At 46.4% G+C, this 21,497-nt stretch overlaps 1 protein-coding gene across 2 annotated transcripts in view; it reads right to left on the bottom strand.

Annotated features, from left to right (window-relative positions):
* LOC147632894 (insulin-induced protein) overlaps positions 1-21,497 on the bottom strand; it is a 110,517-nt gene that overhangs the window by 32,864 nt on the left and 56,156 nt on the right. For both annotated transcript variants that reach the window (XM_086807799.1, XM_086807798.1), the window contains exon 4: positions 5,582-5,770. In XM_086807799.1, coding sequence (XP_086663925.1) covers positions 5,582-5,770 — 189 coding nt within the window. The remainder of the gene's footprint in view (positions 1-5,581; positions 5,771-21,497) is intronic.

Below are 21,497 nucleotides of genomic sequence, written 5' to 3'. Positions count from 1 at the left end.
CAGAGATATTTCTTTTGGCCAAGCATGCGTAAAGACATTGAGGCTTATGTGCGTGAATGTATTACTTGTCAAAAGGTGAAATTTGACAGGCAAAAGCCTCCAGGTTTGCTTCAGCCATTGCCTATTCCCTCGCAACCTTGGGAAAGTATCACGATGGATTTTATTATGGATTTGCCTAGATCCCAGCATGGGAATGATGCTATTTGGACTATTGTGGACAGATTTAGCAAGCAAGCTCACTTCTTGCCCGTCAAGAAAACCATCAAAGCTGATCATATGGTAAAGCTTTTTCTTGCTAATATTTTCAAGCATCATGGTATGCCTAAATCCATTGTTGGGGATAGAGATCCCAGGACTACAAGCCTATTTTGGAGGGCTTTGTTTGATAATATGGGTACTAAGCTTGAATTTTCATCAGCTTATCATCCCCAAACGGATGGCCAAAGTGAAGCTGCGAATTCAGCAGTGTTGGATTTATTGAAGTGTTATGTGGCAGATCAGAAGAGTGCATGGGAGAAGTATCTTCCACTTGTTGAGTTTGCTTACAACAATACAATCCATGCTTCCACAGGAAAGGCTCCGTTTGAGGTTATTTATGGCAGAGTGGTCTTGCCACCCATCCTTCGTACCAAGGATGAGATTTTTGCAGCTGATGAATATGTTCGTGACTTGGATGTTGCCTTTGGTCAGGTGCGGACAGCCATTGTACGATCTCAGGATAAGCATAAAAAGGCTGCTGACAAGCATAGAAGGGACATGGAAGTCAAAGAAGGTGATTGGGTATTGCTGAAATTTGAGAAGGCTAGGCTTCGGAAGAGGCCAGGACGAGAAGGATCATATCCTAAGCTTTCTCCTCGCTATTATGGACCCTTCAAGGTGATTCATAAGATCAATGAAGTGTCCTACAGGCTTGCTTTACCTAGTCATTGGAAGATTCACAATGCTTTTCATGTGAGTCTATTTCGGAAATATGTGGGGCCAGATCCTGATGAGCCTGTCACAGAAGATCCGCCAGAAATTGAAGAGCTTGAGGAGATCCTCCAGCCAGAACAGATTGTTTTTCACAAGGAGAGAAAGCTACCTGCAGGAAAGCTTTCCAGGAGATACCTTGTGAAGTTTAAAAATTATTTGCCTATTGATGCCAAATGGGTAAATGAGGATTATTTTGCAGATTATCCGCAATTGTTGCAGGCATATCTTGAGGCTTTTAAGTTGAGGTCAACTCTTTAGAAGCCCGGGGGGATGTCACCAATTGGCCGACCATTTGGTCCATTCCCACATTTTTGCGTCTCGTTCACCTGAGGCCAGGCCGGTGTCTCATGTGAAGAGGCCAGTATTTTGCTGACATGGACGGGAGCCAGACTGGTGCCACCCGTGTGTTAGCAGGATGGTGTCGTATGGACGGGAGCCAGATCAGTGCCACCCGTGTATGACCTGGACTGTGTTCGATCCATGGGACTGTCACGCCATGGAAGAGCCAGTATTCGTGCCGTGTTTTACCTATGGGACTGTCACACCTAGGGAAACTCGTGCCTGGAACTGTGTCTTACCTATGTTTTATGTCGTGCCAGTTTTGTGCCGACAGATATTTTGTACATGTTCCATGAACGGGAGATATGTCCATGTTACTTTTGCACATGCACACATATTTTGCATGCTTGAAACTGTTTTCGCATGACATGTATTCGTGTGTTTGCCTGCCTGACGTGTTACTTACTGAGCGGGGACGCCTGCCAGTGAGTCGTGAAGTGTGCCCTGTATTCTGACAAGTTTCAGTGCATGTGAACAGGTGGTAAGTATATCGTACATGTTGTTTTAATATTTAAAATTCTAACCCTTTGATTTATAAGGTTAGGGGATTCACACTTATTTAAAAGTGGGCACCCCCTTTGGGCACCCACTTTGGGGCCAAGGTGGGGAGCCTCACTTTTAAGTGAGTGTGGGGGTGGGTGTCACCAACCCCCACTAATTCCCCACATGCAAGCTAAGGTTATCTCCACATTAATTTTATTAAAAAAGTTTACCCTTCAAGCGTAAGGATGCATCGCATCACCTTGGCGTTGAGCATCCATCGCCTCTTCCTGGCGGCTGGAGTTCACCGTGTTGCTGCTGTACGGCTGCTCTCCCACACTTGCAATAGGCGCATGCTCTCAAGAGGGGCCATCTCTTCTTCTGGTCATAACCCGGCTGCTGTATACTGCAGCCAGGATACTACAGCTGCATAAGAGGCGGCTGCCCCTCCATAGGCTGGCTGCAACTGCCCCTCCTGTACGGTGGACTCTACTGCTGGCTGCGCCTCCATCCCTACAGGCGGCTGATTCTGAAACTGGCTGCTGCAGGCGGCTGCCTTCACTTTCCACAGGCTGCGCTGCCCTCTGTGCGCTGGTGTTACCTTACTGCTGCGCATGCTCCTCTGGCGGCTGTCTTCCATCTACAGGCGGCTGTGCACAGCATCATTACTTGCAGGCGGCTGTGCACTCCATCTCCAGTGGGCTGCTCGTTCTCTCCACAGGCGGCTACGCCTCCTCCTCCACAGCAGGCGGCTGTGTTCTGCACAGAGATGGTTGTTTTCTCCTCTGCAAGCGGTTGTGCCTCCTTTACATAGGCGGCATCTCCTTTCATCATAGGGAGGCTGTTTCTTCTTCACAAATACCTCGGGTATTGGACTTCCTCCTGTCAACCTTCAACAAGTAAGTGATTTTCAGATTTGAGTAAAGCATTTAATGTTTAAATCTGGTAAAAGAATCGTCCCGCTCGGCCTACACCCGTTCGGTGCCGGGTTGTCCAAGCTATATGGGCGAACCTCGGTCCAAAGGTGCTGAGATCGGGAGAGCCAGGCGTTAGTACGAGAGCGCCTGTCTGTGCGTGGTCTCGGAACACCAGTGTGGTGCTCTCCGCGGAGTCCAGTGAAAGCACAGGACCGTAGTGATTGGACCACTCTAGTGGTCAATCTGCTTCGAGTTTCTACATCGAAATTCGAGCTATTTGTTTAGTACTGTTTTCATATGTGCATGGACATGATCTGGTTCTCAGAACCCATGGAGCATTGTATTCTTTAAATACTCCCAATAAATATATCATATATTGAGGGGGGGGTCGGCCCGTTCCGGCCCCAGTGCTGGTGTCCATCTTTCCATTTCTGTTCATTTATTTTTCAAGTTGTTTTAAGTTGTCCATTTCATATTTGTGGTTTTAAAAGTTGTGCTATTAAACGTGTAGGTGTCCAACTGAGTCTTTCCCACTTGACGGGATCGGTTTCAGGATGTGTAGAGATTGAGTGCTGTAAATGTGGGTTTGCTAGATTGAAGTCCCAATAGGAGAGAAATTCCTTACTTGTTCACCCATCATGAAAAACGGGATATGTCTATGTGGTTGAAAGCTCGTCTTATGAGTTGAAGGTTACTGGGTTGTAAGAACTTGTGGAAAAAACTATGACTACTTCTGCCAATAGCTTCTCGGTAACCTCTCACCTCACCTTCTGTACAACCTTCTGCCCAACCTTTCGCTAACATCTCACAAAAGATACATCAAAGAAGTAAACCACCAAAAGAGTCCCCTGAGCAAAGTAACGTTTGTCATCTTAGATTAGAAACTGAAGAATCAAGTGGATGAGGAAGTAAGACTAGCTAGATTTGTGGTTTGGATCCCATCCTCTCTCTCTCATAACAGCATCTACAGTGTTACATCACCTTTATCTACATGATCTCCCTAAGTGCGGGTAGGTGAATAGGGAGTCTAGAGGGCTAGGCTAGTGGATGGGATGGTCAATGAGAAGAGGCATTGATTAGAGTGTAAATAAGTAAATGCCCCAAGATCTTAGGCAGGCATTAGCAATGTGGTAGCCACTCGGCAAGGGAGACTTGGTCTAGCATGAGATTGGGAGCCCAATTGGGAATCACCAAAAGAGAACTTGAGGATAGAAGGAACCGTACGCAAGGACTGGTGAAGGCTCGGAGGTGAATTGAAGGGAGCCCTTGTTCGATCTGTGAAATGTTTTGTAAGCATATTGAAGAATCAAGCAATTAGGGTTTAATGAATGCATAAATTGAACCATAGGACTGAGAATATAAATAGGAGATGAACCTCTAGAGAACCCTACCTGCACAACATCTGCAAGAATTTCCAATTCTACATCGACATCTTTTTTTCCAGCTGGTTTGCAGCGTCACCTGCTTTTGTGTTTATTTCAGGCCAATTAACCTTCAATTGGCCTTATATTTACTCTGCCCAATGCCCTTTCCTGTAGCTGGTTGTTAAGCGGAGCATGTTGCCCATCATCCCTTATATGCCCTTCGCTATCCACACTCAGTTGCTTAAAGCAAGATGTTAAAGAAGCACTACGCGAACACACAAGTAGGTGTGAATGTGAACATCTGTTTTCAAATAGCTGAATTGGCATGCACTATTTTTGCAACGAGCCTGCAAAAGCCAAGAAGACCGTCCCACTATCTGAAAAGCGGGATTGCAGATGGAAGAAACTACCCCGCAGCAAAACAAGAACACTGATCAATCTAGCCTGAAATTTTTTAGAACGTAATTTTCAACATTTCCTTCTATTTCTTTTTTAATATAATGGCTTCTACCAGGGAGAGGAAAATGGGTCTGCATCGGTTAGGAGAACTTGGAAAGAGAGAGATACGAAACTCAGAATGCTGAAAGAAGAGAAGAGAGAGGGAGAACTTGGAAAGAGAGAGATACGAAACTTAGAATTGTGAAAGAAGAGGAGAGAGGGTAAAGGAATAAGGGAGGAAGAGGAAGGGGAGTTGGGGCATGAAGTATTGGGATAACAGGCTGAGGAGATAGAGGTTATGAATACACCATCCATTATCCTCAAGAACTCCAGGTTGATAGACTGCTCTAGGTATCTGTGGCTGGACATTCAAAGCTGTGCACACACATGCAACGCGCTTGCCCTTTCAACTAAAAAGCCTCACTTATTGCATGAATTAATTGGTGGAATGACAAAGACATATGAAGGATTCTCCTATGCCAAACTTCCAGGCCTAAAGTTATTGCGGATGCACAAATGTAGAATCTATTAATGGACAAACAGAGACCTTACCTTTCTCCTCATGAGAAAGTGGCTGAAGTGTTTTCCTTGGAAAATGAGGCTTATAAGTAGTGGCTTAGTTCGGAGGCAGCAGGGCGGGAAAGGGAGAAAAGGGAGGGGGGGGGGGGTGTCAACCAAGCCATGTAGAAAGAATTCTTGCCTGAGAATGAGCAAGATCATGCTTTGACAACCCATCTAGGATAAATGTAAGGGAAATATTCTCTTAATCAATACAATCATTCATACTCAAAATCTTGGGGTCAACTAAGAAAGACTATTACATGAAAGAAACTTCCTGCATATTATTTAAGCGCATGTATTAAAGATAGCCGTGCATGGACTCGTGAAATTTACTTCATTGGCAAACCCAAGTTTATGTTATTGTCTCTTACGCCGGGTTTTTTTGGTGAGTTTGTTGATTGGAAAGAGGGAAAGGAGGGGCACCGGAGGGGGGGGTGGGGGGTGCACTGCAAGTTTTTGGCTTCTTTGTGCAAGGTTAGATCACAAACTCAACACAAAGCTTTCACTTACTTCATGAAAGGAATTTCTGAAAGAGGACAGAGTACTCCAACAATAGTGGCAAGCCCAAATCCCCACCAAGTTCCATCGAACAGAACCCAATTTAGTTCTGCTAATGCAAAAAGAACATAGGCCTCTATGTTATAAGGAGTCCCAGCTTTATACATTTCTGCACTAAGCTCCAGGATGATGATCAAAAAGCTGCAACAAACCACAAACAAACAAGCTCATTTCATGGTTTGATCTTCTGAAGCTTCATGAGCAACAAAAAAACCGATAGCTACAGCAAACCATTGCTAACCAGAGGGCCAACACAAGAAGTGTTAAGAGTGAAGAAATTTCCTAGACAACAGAATTATCCTTGAATACAAAGGAGCTAGACTTCAAATTCAAAAGTATCATTACTATAGCATAAAGTCGCCAAATGGCCATGAAGCCACATCGTAAAGCAGCTTGCTACAATTTAAGTAGCGTGGATCTTTTCACATTCCAGAGTGTAATGCAATTTGTTTGGTGATGTAGTTAGACCTCTCTGGCTCTAATTCTTTGTTATGGCTACTTGTGCTTTAAGATGAAGCTGTTGCAATCGTTACAAAAGTGTCTTATTTTAATTTCTTAAGCTTAGGACTTGTAGTACTGTTGTTCAACTTTAGGTTCATGATTATGATATTCTTCCGTCTAATATTATTAACAAGTATCACATGCATCACCCCTGGCACATTTGTAACAGATGCATGAAGATATAACTAAAGGCTATGGGCTAGATACGTGAGATGGAAAAAGGCCCCATATGTGAGCCTGATAACAAAGAGGAAACATGATCAACGAGGGTGAAATAGCAGCAGCCCAAGCACGTCAGTAAAAAAGACCACAAACCCTTATTTCAGCCACATGGGCAGGCAAACATCCAGAAAGGGAGCAGCCAGCCACCACAGGTAAGCACAGCGTGCTCTACTCGCACCACCCAAAAATTGGCAAACAGACCACAAAATAATTCAATTGCTATAGGCCTCCACTTGGTGGTCTATAAAGAAATCCTCTCCCCCATCGTTTGAGCAGCAATGCAGGGGACAATGCAACACACTCCAGTCTGCTAGACGAGAGAGGCAGGATCTATTTTTCAGGCCAACAAGTGGAAGGCCTACTTGTAGTTTACAGTGTTCTCTATTATTTGCATTTGTTATCAGACAACTTGGTTTGTGTTGTTTTGTGTTGTTTTCAACCCCTGAAAGCCAATCCACCCATAAGAAGCAACTTGTTGGACACCAGCGGCAAATGCACATTCTATTGCAACAGATTCGAACGTCTAGCTGTGAAGTCCACAATGTCAAAATTCCCAAACAACTGTTCCTTATGCCTAGCAGGTTGTTCTACCAGTGCAAGAAATCTCTGCTATTCATGTCCTGTTAACACTGCTTGAAAAAAGGCCTTGCATAGTCTGCCCAATTGCTTTCGATTGCTACCGACGCAGGCCAATTGCTTTGAATTGCTGCCCAATTGTTCAATCGTTGCCAATTGCACGGAATTGAAGCCCACTTGTCCAATTTCCGCAAATTGCAGCTCAACTGCTCCCAATTGTTTCCCAATCATCCAATTGCTCCCCAATTGCAGCTCAACTGCTCCCAATTGTTACCCATGTAGCCTGATTGCTACCCAATAGCTCCACACCCAGCCCGATTTCTGTCCAATGGTTTCCCACACAACTCAATTGCTACAGTACAGCCCTGTGCTTCGATTTGTTTATATGGGTTATGGGTTGCTTTTTACAATTGCTTTTACATCATCTTTAGGCTCTATTCACACTTCTCATTTGCAAAAGCAATTTGTGAGCATAGACAAGATCAGATTTATGCCCACACACGCATCTTTAGGCATCTCCGAAACCCACAAACATTCATCACGCGCAAAAATTTATCCAACGATAATACTCGTGCACGGACCTGGCACCGGCAGGAGAAAATTTGTTAGTGACAACAATCCTAAAAGTTCTACTGCTATTGTTGTGGTCACTGAACATACAAACCCCACAACTACTAATCTAGCTCTTGCCCTGCCTTGGGATCACCACACAGAGCATGTGGGTCCTTTCGTACAACCTCTTGTATATGCTTCCGTACAACTCTGCACCTTCTCCATGGCCCTTCTATGCAGTGCAACGCATACATGTTGCCCCTCCAATAGCAAACGGCCTTATTTATTTTACCAGGTCCTTTTCCCCAATGCTTTTCCAAAGTATTTTTCCCCAAATCATTAATTTGGTCATTTCTTCTTCTTTTAACTTAGGGGTACCTTTGAAATTAAGGTTAGGAGTATAACAATAACAAGTGAAGCAATAACAAGTGAAGCTGGTAAGTGATTGAACTCTTGAGGAGGGGTCTCAAGTTTGATCCCCACTTGCCACAGCCATGGACACCAGGTCATATTTCGCCCTCTCAATCGAGCTTGGAGAGGGACTTCACCGATTGATTATTAGCACAATCTCTGATTGGAATAAATAATAAATAATTAAAACATGAGATAAATACATCACGATAATTAAAGCATATGGTAAAGGATAATTTTTCTTTAGTATTAAACTTTATACCGATTTTCCATGTAGAAATTCCTGAGTGATTGCATCTCGTGACATCTCCCCCTGATTTCTAAGCAACTAACAAGGTTCTAGATACTTGGAAGAAACAGGTACCTTATTTTTTGGATCCCATAACTAGAATCCTCTAGACCACTTAAGGACAGACCTAGTTCAGAAAAAAAAAAAAAAACCTATCATTCCAGTTTGAGTTGGAGCTCCTACTGCCCCCTAGCAGCCCCACCCTCCCCCCAATCTAGCCTCTCCTAGGAGCTCCTTCCTACTATGCACAAACCCCCGCCAACCCCCATCCCTTTTCCCCTAGTACGTGCACCTCGCTCTTGCAACCCCCACCTGCCGTTTTGTTCTTTCACCCTCCTCTCTTCGCACACCCTTCCCTACCTCCGCCCGTCCCTCCTCCTAGGCCTTCGCCATTGCCTATGCTCTCTCCCCCCTCCCCCCCCCCCCCTCCTCCTCTTCTCACCATCCCCCTTTTTAAGCCTCTTGTTGGATGTGAAAGGAGATGCATTTCACAGACTCACAAACAAAACACGCACACCAGCTCAAAGAGCAATAGAGACGACGCAATAGCTGGAAGTACACAATGATTATGAGCGAGTGGAGTACATCGTACTAGTAGCCCTAGTACTAGGGCTGGCATGGCTGACACACTAAGAGTAGGTTCTCACGGGGAAAAAACCCCTACCAGCACAGGGTAAAAAGTGCCCATGATTAGAGCTTGTTTACACCTGAACTTCCCGGAGGCAGAAGGCTAACAAATCCCCTTGAAGTGAATGGCGTGAAAGGATACAAGGTCACGGGTGTAGCAGACTACCCTAGTAGAGGTAATAAGTACAGAGCTTGTCGGAAAGCTTCAAACTTCTCCCTGGAAAGAGGCTTGGTAAATCCATCTGCCACATTGGCCTGTGTAGGCACGTAAATCAAGGCTCTCTCCCCTACACGGAGCCGTTCCCTAACATAGTGATAATGCACCTCAATGTGCTTCGTCCGCGCATGGAAAACTGGATTCCGTGTGACTACTAATGCACTTTGTGACTGTCAATGAAAATGGTAGTAGCACACAGTTGTCCAATACCAAGATTAGCCAAGAGACGGCGAAGCCATAAACACTCCACAATAGCTGTGAAGGCTACCCTGTATTCAACTTCACAACTTGATGTGGCCACTCTCGGCTGCTTCTTATTGAGCCATGAGATGCATGAGCTGCCAAGAAGGAAACAGTAACCACTAGTTTACACTCTTGTGTCAGAACACTGTCAGTGTAGGCGGACAAGCATAAAGAAGACACACTGATGTAAAACAACACAAAGTGCTAAGTGCCTTGAAGGTAGCAAAAGACACGCTTCACTGCTTGCCAATGCCGAGTGCCGAGACAATGCATGAATCTGCTAAATTGTGACACTGCATACTGAATGTCTAGAAGGGTAGTGCATAGATATATAAGGCATCCGACAACTTGTTGATAGGAGGGCTCAAAGAGTCCTCAATTGACAGGCAGAGACCGGGTTCCACAGGAGTAGAAACAGGTTTGCAATCTATCATTTGGAACCGTTTCAAGAGCTGCGCAGTGTATCTTCTCTAAGATAACATGATGTCCCCCTCGGTCGGAACAAACTGGATACCCAAATAATAATGCAAAAGACCCAGGTCAGAAACATCAAATGCATGCTGTAGATCATGAAAGCTGCTATCTGCCCCTTGTCGGGGCCAGTCACAAGCAAATCATCCACATAAAGATTCAAGATTATGAGATTATCCCCTTGCTTGCGGACATAGAGAGTGCTCTCCGTAGGGCTATTCTGAAACAAGCAAGAGAGCAAGTATGCATGTATCTTCTGATACCAAGCATGAGGAGCATGTTTAAGGCCATATAGTGCTTTGCACAATCTGCATAGCTGATGCTCTGCACCCTGCTGAAGCAAGTTGTGTGACATAAACCTCTTCCTGCAAATCACCATTCAGAAATGCAATTTTGACATCCAAATGATGCACATTCCAACCTTTATGCGCAGCCAATGCAACCAGAGTTCGTATGGTCGTCATACATGATGTAGGTGCAAAGGTCTCATCATAGTCAATGCCTTCTCTCTGGGCATAGCCCCTGGTGTTTAAATGAGCCTTATACCGATCAACGGAGCCGTCAGGCTTCGCTTCAGCATATACACCCACTTGGTGCCTATAGCACATTTGCCGCGGCAGGCCAGATCACATAACTCACATGTAGCATTTCTGGCAATGGAGTCCAACTCCGAACGCATGGCTAAAACCCAATTGTCATCCTCCAATGCATCAAAGTGAGAAAGCGGTTCCTCATTCCGTGCGGTAGCAACAAGGGCTGTGTCTACAAAATTAGATGCATGTCTAGAGGTAGCTCGTGTCCCGTCCTAGCAAAGGTGTAGGGACCTTGCTGTCACGCAAGGTAGCACGGGGCCAACGAGGAATCCCCTGAGAATCACGAACAGCTGCCTCCTCTTCAATTAATGCATCACCCAAGGCATCTCGATTAAAGGGTTGCTGATCCGGAGCAATAGGGGAACTCTCGAACTACTGAATCTGCTGATGGTTGGCAGCATCAGTAGGCTCAGTCGGAGCCAAGTCGGGCTCAATGTAGTCAGCACCAGTACCAAATAAAGCCAGCAATGTATCAAACACATCCGGGCCATCAACGGATGGTTGTAGCCGACACGAAAGCATAGGTTGAGATGCATATTCATCAAAGATGACATCTAAAGATACAATTAGCTTCCAACTGGACGGAACATGTAGCCGATATCCCTTGCTCTCAATGCTATACCACACAAAGATACATTTCAATGCCTTGGCTTCAAGCTTATGTCTATGTTGTGCTCGTACATGCACATAAGCCAGACATCCAAAAACGTGCATATGAGTTATGAGTGGGACTCTGCCATTCCAAGCTTCATAAGCTATCATAGATTTCAAGGCTTTAATCGGATTGCAATTCAGCACATAATTAGCACACATGACCACTTCAAGCCAAAATCTAGAAGACAGATCCTTGCTTTTGAGCATACATTTGGCCATTTCCATGAGTGTCCAATTCCGGCGTTCAGCCACACCATTTTGTTGTGGCATATAACGAGTTGTTCACTAATGAGAAATGTCACGAGACTGCATGAAAGTTGTAAACTCGTTTGACAAATTCCCCCCCCCCCCCCCCCCCCCCCCGCGATCGGTACACAATGTCAGCAGCTTATGATTGCAAGCGTTTTCAGCAAGAGGAAGAAACTACAGAAAGCTGAAAAGGCATCCGACTTGATCTTCAGACCATACACCCAACAAAAGCATGTGTAGTCGTCAATGAAAGTCATGAAGTACAGATGTCCGCGCCGACAGATGGAGCTCACAAAGGACCACAGAGATCACTCTGCACAAGCTGCAATGGGCGGATAGCACGCACAATGCCATCTTTCGGAAAGGACTGACGATGCGTCTTTCCCAGTGTACATCCCTCGCATACATGCTTGTGGGGGAGTTACATAGGCGGCAACTCATGAACTATAGCCTGACGTTGTAACCGCATAAGAGATGGGAAATTCAAGTGACCAAACTGAGCATGCCATAGCTCAATGTCACGCATGATCTGTGGCGTGGAAGCAATCAATGCATCAACATGAGGATCAGTACTCTTGTCATACATGTCAAGCCTGTATAGGCCATTGCGCAATGTACCAGACACAACAAAAGCGCATCAGAATCGGTTTTGTCATGAATGAAACAGTAATGATAAAAAAAAACTGAATTTTCAAACTAGCTTTGGCAAGTGCTAAGACAGAAATGAGATTCTTGTGGCTGCCAGGTACATACAAGGTGTTAGCAAGAGTATATGTATCCCCAGAACATGATCTTAATTCCACATTGCCAATGCTTTTGATGGTATAGGATGCATTGTTAGCACACAACACTGTACCACCTAACGGAGCATCTCTCAAGGTAGCAAACAGCTTCTTACATGAAATAATGTGCTTAGTGGCACCGAAATGCAAGGATAGATAAGAGGTAGGCAGAGCATTGCATGTGACTGCCAGTGCATAGCCATTATGTGCAAAATTTGATTCCTTTGCATTGTCACTTGTAGTGCCAGCAAGACCTTGCTGCTTCTTCTTCTCTCCTTCTGCTTATCGAAGTCCTCAAGAACATGACCAGGTTTCCGGCAGTAGTTGCATCTCTTCTTCTTCTCTGTTGGCTCCTCTTTGGGCTTAGGAGGATCTAAATGGGCTTGTGCTTTGCCCTTAGTCTTAGCATGAGCGGGATCCCCAGATTTACCTTTGCCATGATGGGAGACAGCAAAATCTTGATTGGAAGCAAGCATATTGTTCCAATTGGTACGAGACGGCTCTTCTTGTAATAGGAGGGCCACCAACTCATCAAAAGTATACAAATCCGTATTCCTCTTTGTCAAGAAACGGAGAGTGGTAGAAAATCCCTCATATGATTCAGGAAGGCCATTGAGAACTTAGAGACTAGAGAACTGACAGGAATAACCTCATCAATATTGATCAACTGCTCTCTTAGATCCTTGACACAGGTCAGAAATGCATCCAAGTCAAGCTTTTTCTGGAGATAGGCAACTCGGGCTTCATTGCGGATCTGATAGAGAGAGGCAAGGACATCCCATGCACTCTTAGAGGAACTACATGAATGGATGTGAGGAATGACTTGCCGTTTGCAAGAGAAACCAATCAAGGCATGCGCATGTGCATCTTTGGCATCCCATCCGAGTTGTTCCAGTATAGGAGGAACAGGTGTAGGCTGTACACACCACCACTAGAACTAGAATCACTGGTTCCAACAGCGGATCCACTAGACGTGCTGATAGCAGATGCGAGTTTGGCAAGCCAGCGGTCAACACCAAATGCATACACCCACAGGTTCTTTGCCACCAGAACATGCCACATCACATATGTCCACATGGGATAGTTGGTTCCATCCAACTTGTCCTCAACCGACAGCATGCCGAACATCTCACTAGTGTTTCCGAACTTTTGGCAAAGGAATATGCAAACTGAAGTATATCTGACAGAGGGAGTACCTGCAACAACAAGTGATTCAAAATACTTCAAATGTCTGCTCAGTGCATGGGCAAACTTACTAGATTAGCAATCTGCAGGTTGGAAGCTGCAGCCAGAGTCATTTGATGCAAAATCAACAGGTCCGAGACGACAGATGGAATCGGCAGATGCGGAAGCTGCACGTGGTAGGGAACAAGAACACAATCTGCAGTGCGGGATCAACACACGGAATCTGCAAGTCAGAAGCAAAGGCTTACGCAGAGTCAACAAGTCGGAGGCTACAAGGCTGACGCAGAGTCAGCAAGTCGAAGGCTACAAGTTGGAGTCTACTAACAGGGAAGCAACAAGTCCACGGCTGACGTGGAGACAGCAGGTCCGATGTGACGTGGAGACGGCAAATCCGAAGCTGACGTGGAAACAGCAGGTCCGATATTGACGTGGAGACAACAAGTCTGACGTTGATGCCCATGCTGACAGCATGTCTGAAGTTGACGTGGAAACAACAGGTCCAATGCTGACATGAAATCGGCACATCAAATGCCAAACGCCGATAGTCATAGGTAGACTGCCGAATACTAAAGGCATAGCTGACTGCTGAAGGGAGGAAGCCGAAGACTAAAAACGGACTATTGAATGTAGAGAGCCAAACGTTGAATGCGGAGTGCAAAGCGTTGAATGTTGAAAGCCGAAAGCCAAGCGCTGAAGGCGGAGAGCTAAGCACTGAATGTCGAAGGCCGAAAGCCACACGCTAAATGCAGAAAGCGAAGGGCTGAACTGCGGACTAGGCAAAACTAACTGACGCAGCTAAAGGAGCTAACCAAGAAAAATCAATTGACGCAAAAGTCCAATGCCAAAGTGTATGCTGAAAAGCTGACTAGTCAAAGCCGACGGACGCAAAAGTCCAATGCCAAAAGAAAGCTGAATGACTGAACCGCAGCAGCAACAATAGAACCAGCTGAAGAACTCTGATGAAAGCTAGCTGTAGTGCTAGTGTGGAGGTGAGCCTAGAATGTACAACAACATTAACAAAAATGACGCCAATGTACAATAGAAGGTAAAAACCCTAGATCTGAGTCTGTGCAAGAGCGCAAATTGGATGAGCGGCGGCATGAATTAAATACACCAGAAAAGTACAGAAAGGGGACAGAAACCTAGATCTCATAAAAAGATAGCAATCTTACCCGAGATGTATAGTGGTGCAGCTTAATGAGCCGCGACATTGATTGGCGGCGAGGAGCTATTGCCTATGAAGCCAAGCTCTAAAACCAAGGCATTGTATTCAAGACAACCTGGCTCTGATACCAATGTTGGATGTGCAAGGAGATGCACTGCACAGACTCAAAGACAAAACACGCACACGAGCTCAGAGAGCAACAGAGACGACACGACAGAAAGCTGGAAGTACACAATGAGTATGAGCGAGTGGAGTACATCGTACTAGTAGCCCTAGCACTAGGGCTGATGTGGCTAACACACTAAGAGTGTTCTAACGGGGGAAAAACCCCTGTCAACACAGGATAAAAAGTGCCCATGACTAGAGCCTGTTCACACCTAAACTTCCCGGAGGCAGAAGGCTACCACCTCTTTCACCTTCATGCCTCCTTTGCCATTTACCTTCTCAATGGATAGTCTTTTGCTCATTCATGCTTGGCTGGTTGTCTTTGGCCTTCTCCCTCAAGAGGACTGCATGGCAACCGCTCAGTCCATCTTGTCAAAGGCCAACCCCAGCTGTCAACTCTCCAAAGCGGACCTCCAGCTCCTCCCTTCCTTTGTAGCTTCCCTGGAGGCCACAACCCTTGTGTGCACGTTCGTTGACAGCAAGCTGCCCCACAGACAAATATGGGACCTCCTACAAGCAACCCTAGTAAGCATGGGTGTATCAAACGTATCCAGTTTATTGACAATGGATATATCATGATTGAGTTTGACACGGCCACCCTAACAGCCAAGAACTTGAAGTTGAGCTTGTTTGGAATACAAGGCCCCCAGGTATACTTCCCAAGTGGAAACACAGGTTTTCTCTGGACTGAGATGAGCTACAGGATTCCAGGTCACGGTTTTCTTCCCGACCTCCCAAAGGAGTATCATGCTCTTCTCCCAATGATCGGGTGCTTTTTGGATCACATTCTTGAGTCCCCCTCCCCCACATGGCGGTAGAGCTGCCGCCGTGAGAGCAGCAAGGCTTCCGACCCTTTGTGTCCTCTCCAGAGAACCTCCCTCGACACGTCGTACCCATTTCTTGCAGCAAGTTGAGTTCTCAAGATTGTCCGAATAGTGCTTTGTCTACCGCGGCAAGGATCATCTAACCCGAGCATGTCTCATTGGCACTCGAGGGAGGAACACCCACCCCAAGCCCAAGGCAGCAGAGGCTCTAAAGCTTTGCCAATCCACGATGCCCAACGCCAGCCACCGCCTCCTCACCGGCAACATACAAACCCCTCCCAACCACTGCATCCGACCTGCTCCAGCGAGTGGTGACCCGCCCCCAGTAGGACCAAAAATAGCACACGCTCAAAAAGCAAGAATGGAAGGCTCCCCACTAGCGTGCACACCGCCGACGTGGTGGGTGCTACATTCCCAAGGGCACATTAAATTTCTAAAATACATGAAAATGTTGTAATCGCCTAATTTTCAAGGAGACGTATATAAAAAAGTGTCTTTAGTGCCAGTAAGGTGATAGCCCAAGCGGTGAAGGTGTTTGCGTAGGACCAGGAGGTCCTAGGTTCAAAACCCCACAAGGTGCTTATGGGCGGATAAAAAGCGCGTACTATGGGAGGATCTTTGGGCCTAAGGCTGGGGGGGAGGGGGAGGGAGGGGGGTGTTTAGTTCATAGAAGGTACATGCCAATGGCCTAGATACATTTCAAAAAAAATTTAAAATCGAAATTTTTATGCAAATAATGTCCAAATAATGACCATGGAAGACTGTTTTTAAAACATTTTTGGCACTTGATGTTTTTTTCAACCAATATCTTGTGTTGAGATTACTTCCCTAGTAGGGATTTCTTTGAAACAAAATACTTAAAGAGAAATGAAAGCAGCTTTTTTCCAAGAAAAGATCCTTCCATTAGTTACCAAAAATGCAGCTGAATTGGCTAAGTACATGACGCAGTCTCAATCATGGGAGTCGAGAAAAACAACAGGGAACAAAGAGGGGCTCTTCCTCATTAGCTGGCCGCTCTCGGAGGAAGGCTATCTCATACAATGGGGGGGAGGGGAAACAGCCAACAAGTCGCCTGTAATGCCAAGTAACCTCGTTGTCTCTCACCCTGAGGAAAGGACCACTACAAATCTACAGAAAAGCCTCTCAACTACGCTTAGAGCCGCCTCGAAGCTTCTCCTATTGGCCACAGAGGGTGTGAATGATGTCCATCCATATGCTCCTGATGGACTCAACAGGTGGGCATGGTAGTGCCCTCTAAGGCCTCTCGCTGCAGCAAGCACACCAAATGTCCGTCCATATGCTCCCGATGGACTCAGCAGGTGGCATGGTAGTGCCCTCTATGGCCTCTCGCTCTACAACAAGCTTCTCCTATTGGCCACGGAGCGTGTGAATGATGTCCGTCCATATGCTCCTAATGGACTCAGCGGGTGGCATGGTAGTGCCCTTTATGGCCTTTTGCTTCAGCAAGCACGCCAAATGTGCCATGCCACTATACAATTGATGATCTCCTACAGCCCCCCTACGCCTAGCTCCTTCCTTGCGCCCCCCATCACCTAGCCCTATACACCCTCCTGTGGCACCCTCTTTGACCTACACGCAACTCTTTCAGCTTCCGCCCCTCCACTTCCACCAATGCTACAGCCCGCCCTTTCGCCCAACTGAGCCTTGTCTGCCCCGCCTTCTCCTTCGCTGGTTAACTAGCCACACTTTCCCCTTGCACCCTCCATGTAGTTATGTTTTTTTCGTGCGTGCCTTTTCTCCGCGCTCCCCGATCCTCTTTAGCCCTCCAACTTCCATCGCCCATCATTCTCCAAGCAAGTATTTAGTTTCCAGGTTATTCTTCATCGACAAGAGTAGGCGCTTTTGGTCTTCACCTTCTAGGACTCCATGGCAACCACTCCATCTACCCCACCAAACCTTGCCTATTTCAGAGGCGGACCTCCAACTCTCTTTCTTTTACTAGCCTTAAGCCCAAGATCCTCCTGTAGGTACTGTTTTTCACCCCCATAGGTGATGAGCACCTTGGGGGGTTTTGAACCCAGGACCTCCTGGTCCTAGGAAAACACCTTCACCACTTGGTCGATCATCACCTCATTGGCAACACCTCCAGCACTTAGTTTCAGCAATATCCTCCCTTGCGGCCTCTTCATTGGTTTGCAAGATTGTAGGGAGCCACCTAGCACGCTAACAAATTCGGGATTTGCAACCCTCATTGGCGAGCCTGGCATCCATTTTCTTGGGCTTGGCTACTCTCATGTAAAGTTTGATTCACCCACACACTAGTCAAGGATAAATCACATGGCTCTAGTTTCACAGGCCAGCTATGGGATCCCATGGGTAAGGATAAACAAGGGATTTTAGGTCAGCCAAACAACAAAAAACAACAAATATCTTGGACTAAGAAAGCCCTTTCACATACCTAAAAAACACACAAAAATTTGACACACGCACGGAAACACACATTTGTGCTCTGTGGCACCACATTTATCATCAACCCACCCCCCCCCCCCACCCCCCCGATACCAACATGGCCTACTCATTTGGTGGCTCAGAGGTTGAATCATTACATAAAGCAAACTTTTCATCTCATGCCCCATAAAAGTTAGTTTCCAAAAATTAAGGTTTCCCAAAAATTAGGGCTTTTTGGAAATGATGCTTTAGGAGGCTGTAGCAACTCTCTAATGCTTGATATATACCTTTGATTTCGCAAAATGATGGGGGATTTAAGATTAATGCTTTGATTAAGCCAAATTTTTAAAAATTGATTAAAAACCCCAAATTTACTTCTTGATGTGCACTTCATGCTTCTTCTTTGTGTTGATTTGATGGAGATCGTTGGAGCAGACTTCCCCCTTTCTCGAGATGTGTGCTGTTGATGTGGGTGGGTATACCGGACTATTATGTTGCTCTTCAGCACGTTGAGGCTTTAATAAGCCTTATTAGGGGGGGGGGGGGGGGGGGGGGGGGGGGGGGGGTCTTTCCTTATTCATTTATTTATATGTAAATATATATTTACTCCAGAGTCGTCGTAGATATATATTTACATTTATATTTGCTAAGGCTCTAGAGTCTTTTGTAGTCCTTTTTGCCTTTCAAATCATCATCTGATTTCTGCAGAGCTTTTGCAATCTAGTACACAGGCCTCACCCTCTTTCTCAAGGGCTCTTTGGAAAGACTCAAATGCCTCCTCCTTGAGGAGGTCACCAACAACACCAATGGAGAGAGAGAGAGAGAGAGAGAGAGAGAGAGAGAGTTGTATTAACGTCTACAAAAGGCCAAAATGACCTATCAGACCAAAAGGTTACAACATGTCCATGAAATACATCATCATGGGTACTAAAAATAAAAAAACAAAGAAAGTAATAAGAGCTTAGATGTCAGATTTGATCCCAAAACACAAGTGTCCAGCTCTCATATCACCCTAAAATATCCCGCATAGGACGCTGCAACATGGCACCCCATGTAATAAAGCTGGGCCGGCAGGAGAAAGTCCTGTGATGGTGGGAGATGATGGCTCTGATCCTCCTGTAGTGACATGGGCATGGGCGGGGACCACGAGGTCGAGAGCGCCGGGCTCTACATACCTCAATGGCTTTGTCTAGTGTCACTCCTCTTGGCCGAGCTCCTACATCAGCCTAAAGATCAAGTGTAGTGGGTGAATCTGCCCTCGCCACTCTGGTCTGGAAGAAGTCGGTGAGAGCTCTCTGTACTGGTCCTCTAACAGGTACCGCTTGTCTAGGCCGCAAAAGGGACTCCCTTGTGTCTACGAAGCTCCAAGGAGAAATGCCCCAAGCCTCTTTGGTCAAAGAAATCCATGATCCTAGAAAGTGGTCCTAATCCATCTTGGAAGAGGCAGTGGAACCTCCCCCTAATCTCATAGTACATTGGGCATCTACATACATAGTGGGCCTCTGTCTCAGCCTCTGTGTGACAAAGCTAACATATCTTGTCCTCTGGTGCAGCTGCCCTTGGCCCATATTTGGTTGTCTCCACTCTCAACTGATGGGATGAGGTGTAGATCTGTCCAATTGCAAATCGCACCCCAAATGATAGATGTGTGTCCATGTAGCATGGGTGTGTGCCGAAGCCATCCTCTATCATGAGAAGAAAATGGTCCTTGTAAAAGGCCATCTTCCTCCCAAGGGGCTAGACGGGTGGGTGCCAAGTCCTCTTGAGTATCCAGTCTCACGATGTCTTTCCTGATGACCCTATTCAGCTCTATACGACTGAGAGCAAAGGAGGGCGCCTCTATGTTGTACTAGAACGGAGGGAGTGCCTCCATCTACATGCCATGCATACCAAACCAAGTGCTCACCTGGGCATACCAACACTGCGTGTCTCCGTCTAGTGCTAGCTGTCTCCAGAACTCTAGGGCGAGCCTGGGGTATCTATCTGGAGGGAGCTCCCATAATATGTGCCAGTATGTCACTGTCTAGAAAATAGCCTCTGTCACAATTGGTGCAGCCCCTATCTCCGCCCGCACAATCTCGTGTGGCACTGATGGCTTACTACTAATCATGCATGAGATCATTATCGCTAGCAGCCTCTCCATCGGCTTCCATCCATCACATACATCCTCCGTGTCTATCTCAGTTGGCTCCTCCCTCCATCTCCTCTTGTGGTATAAACTAGGACCCCAGATGAGAGCTCCATATAGTAGTGTGGGTGTGACTAGTGTGTCAAATTGCTAGAGATTCGTCCTTGGCTCCTGAAACTGTATCTCTGAGCACTATTTCTCAAGTGAGCCCAAAGCTGCATTGCCACGCATCAATCTGGTTTCGGATTCCATCCGCATAGAGAAACACGGTCCGGTAAAAGTGATTCCAAGGTATACATAAGAGGTCACATGCACCACTGGCTCCCCACTATATGTAAACTGTTGTGAAAATCTACCTATCCACTGTGGAGAGGTGTTAAAGATCATAACCTTGGTCTTCCCAAGGTTTACGATGAGGCCCCGATCCTCGCAAAAGGCCTGTAATGCATCCAAGTGTCTCTGCAACCCCTCTGGTGAGTCAGAAATGAGGATGATGTCTTCTTCATACAATAGAATGGGTATCAAAACTCCTGCCAAAAGTGCTCTTGGACCTCCGTGTCTATCTATGTAGTCATCAATGTAGAGTCCAAATAGAGTGGGAGATAAAAGGGACAGCCGTGTTTCACCCCGATAGTGCTATGTATGTCCTCTAATCCCCCCGCCCCTAGCGCCCGCACTTTGCCAATGACAAACTCATAGAGTGTGAGGATCACCCAAAGCATCTCTGTCGGTACTCCCATGTCCTAGAGTCTCCTCATCTATCTGGCCCGTGGGACTATGTCAAAAGCCTTGCGAAAATCCACAAAACAGCGGTATATCCGGTGCCCATGTGCTCTCCCCTCCTCAAAATGATACCCCATAATGTGAAGATGTGGTCCAGTATGGAGTGCCCTCTCCAAAAACCTGCCTGCCCTAGTGCTCTCGATCTCTGCTCCAAGATCGATCCATAAATCTTGGCCAATGTGTGAACAATCATAATAGTCATGTAGTTACTGGGATCCATGGGGTCACCTGCTTTCAGAATGGGCACAATGATATTAGTGTCCGGGGACGTGGTAAAGGGAGGTGGCGTATGCATGCCATATGTCGAGTGAGGTGATCGGGATCGGTGGGCAACGATCCTGGAAAAGCCTCCAGGCCTCCTAGTCCCGTCCCAAAAACAACGCGTACAACTCCTGCTCGAACAGACCTGCATCTGTTCATAGAGAGCCATTGCAATTCTAGACTGCAATCTTTAGTGTGGTCCCATAGGTCGCACACCATCATGGAGAGCGCCACTCGGTGATAATCACCCTCCCTTCTCTGTACACTGCCCACTTTCCTGCCTTATGCCCTTCCAGTATGTGGGGCATGCACTCCCTCTTGTGTGCCACCTAGGCTAGTGTAAAACATCCTCAAGGTTAGTCTTTTCCCCTTTTAATGTACGTCTTTTGGCGAGGAATGCATGCCTCGCCTCTACCCCCTCAAACTTGAGGATGAGTCCACGCTCCTTTGTGGTGTCTTTCCCCACCCTCCATGCCTCAACAAAGGGAGTTTCGGGAATCTCCAGCTTCTTGCATAGAGCTATGGCGTCTTCCTTCGGCGAAACCCCTTCCTTCCATCCCA

This window comes from Cibotium barometz, chromosome 13 (genome assembly GCF_041138505.1).
Source record: "Cibotium barometz isolate CiBa-2024 chromosome 13, ASM4113850v1, whole genome shotgun sequence".
In the NCBI taxonomy this organism is placed as follows: Eukaryota; Viridiplantae; Streptophyta; class Polypodiopsida; order Cyatheales; family Cibotiaceae; genus Cibotium; species Cibotium barometz.
The sequence above is the reverse complement of the archived record's forward strand: the minus strand, read 5'-3'. Positions and strand labels throughout refer to the sequence as shown.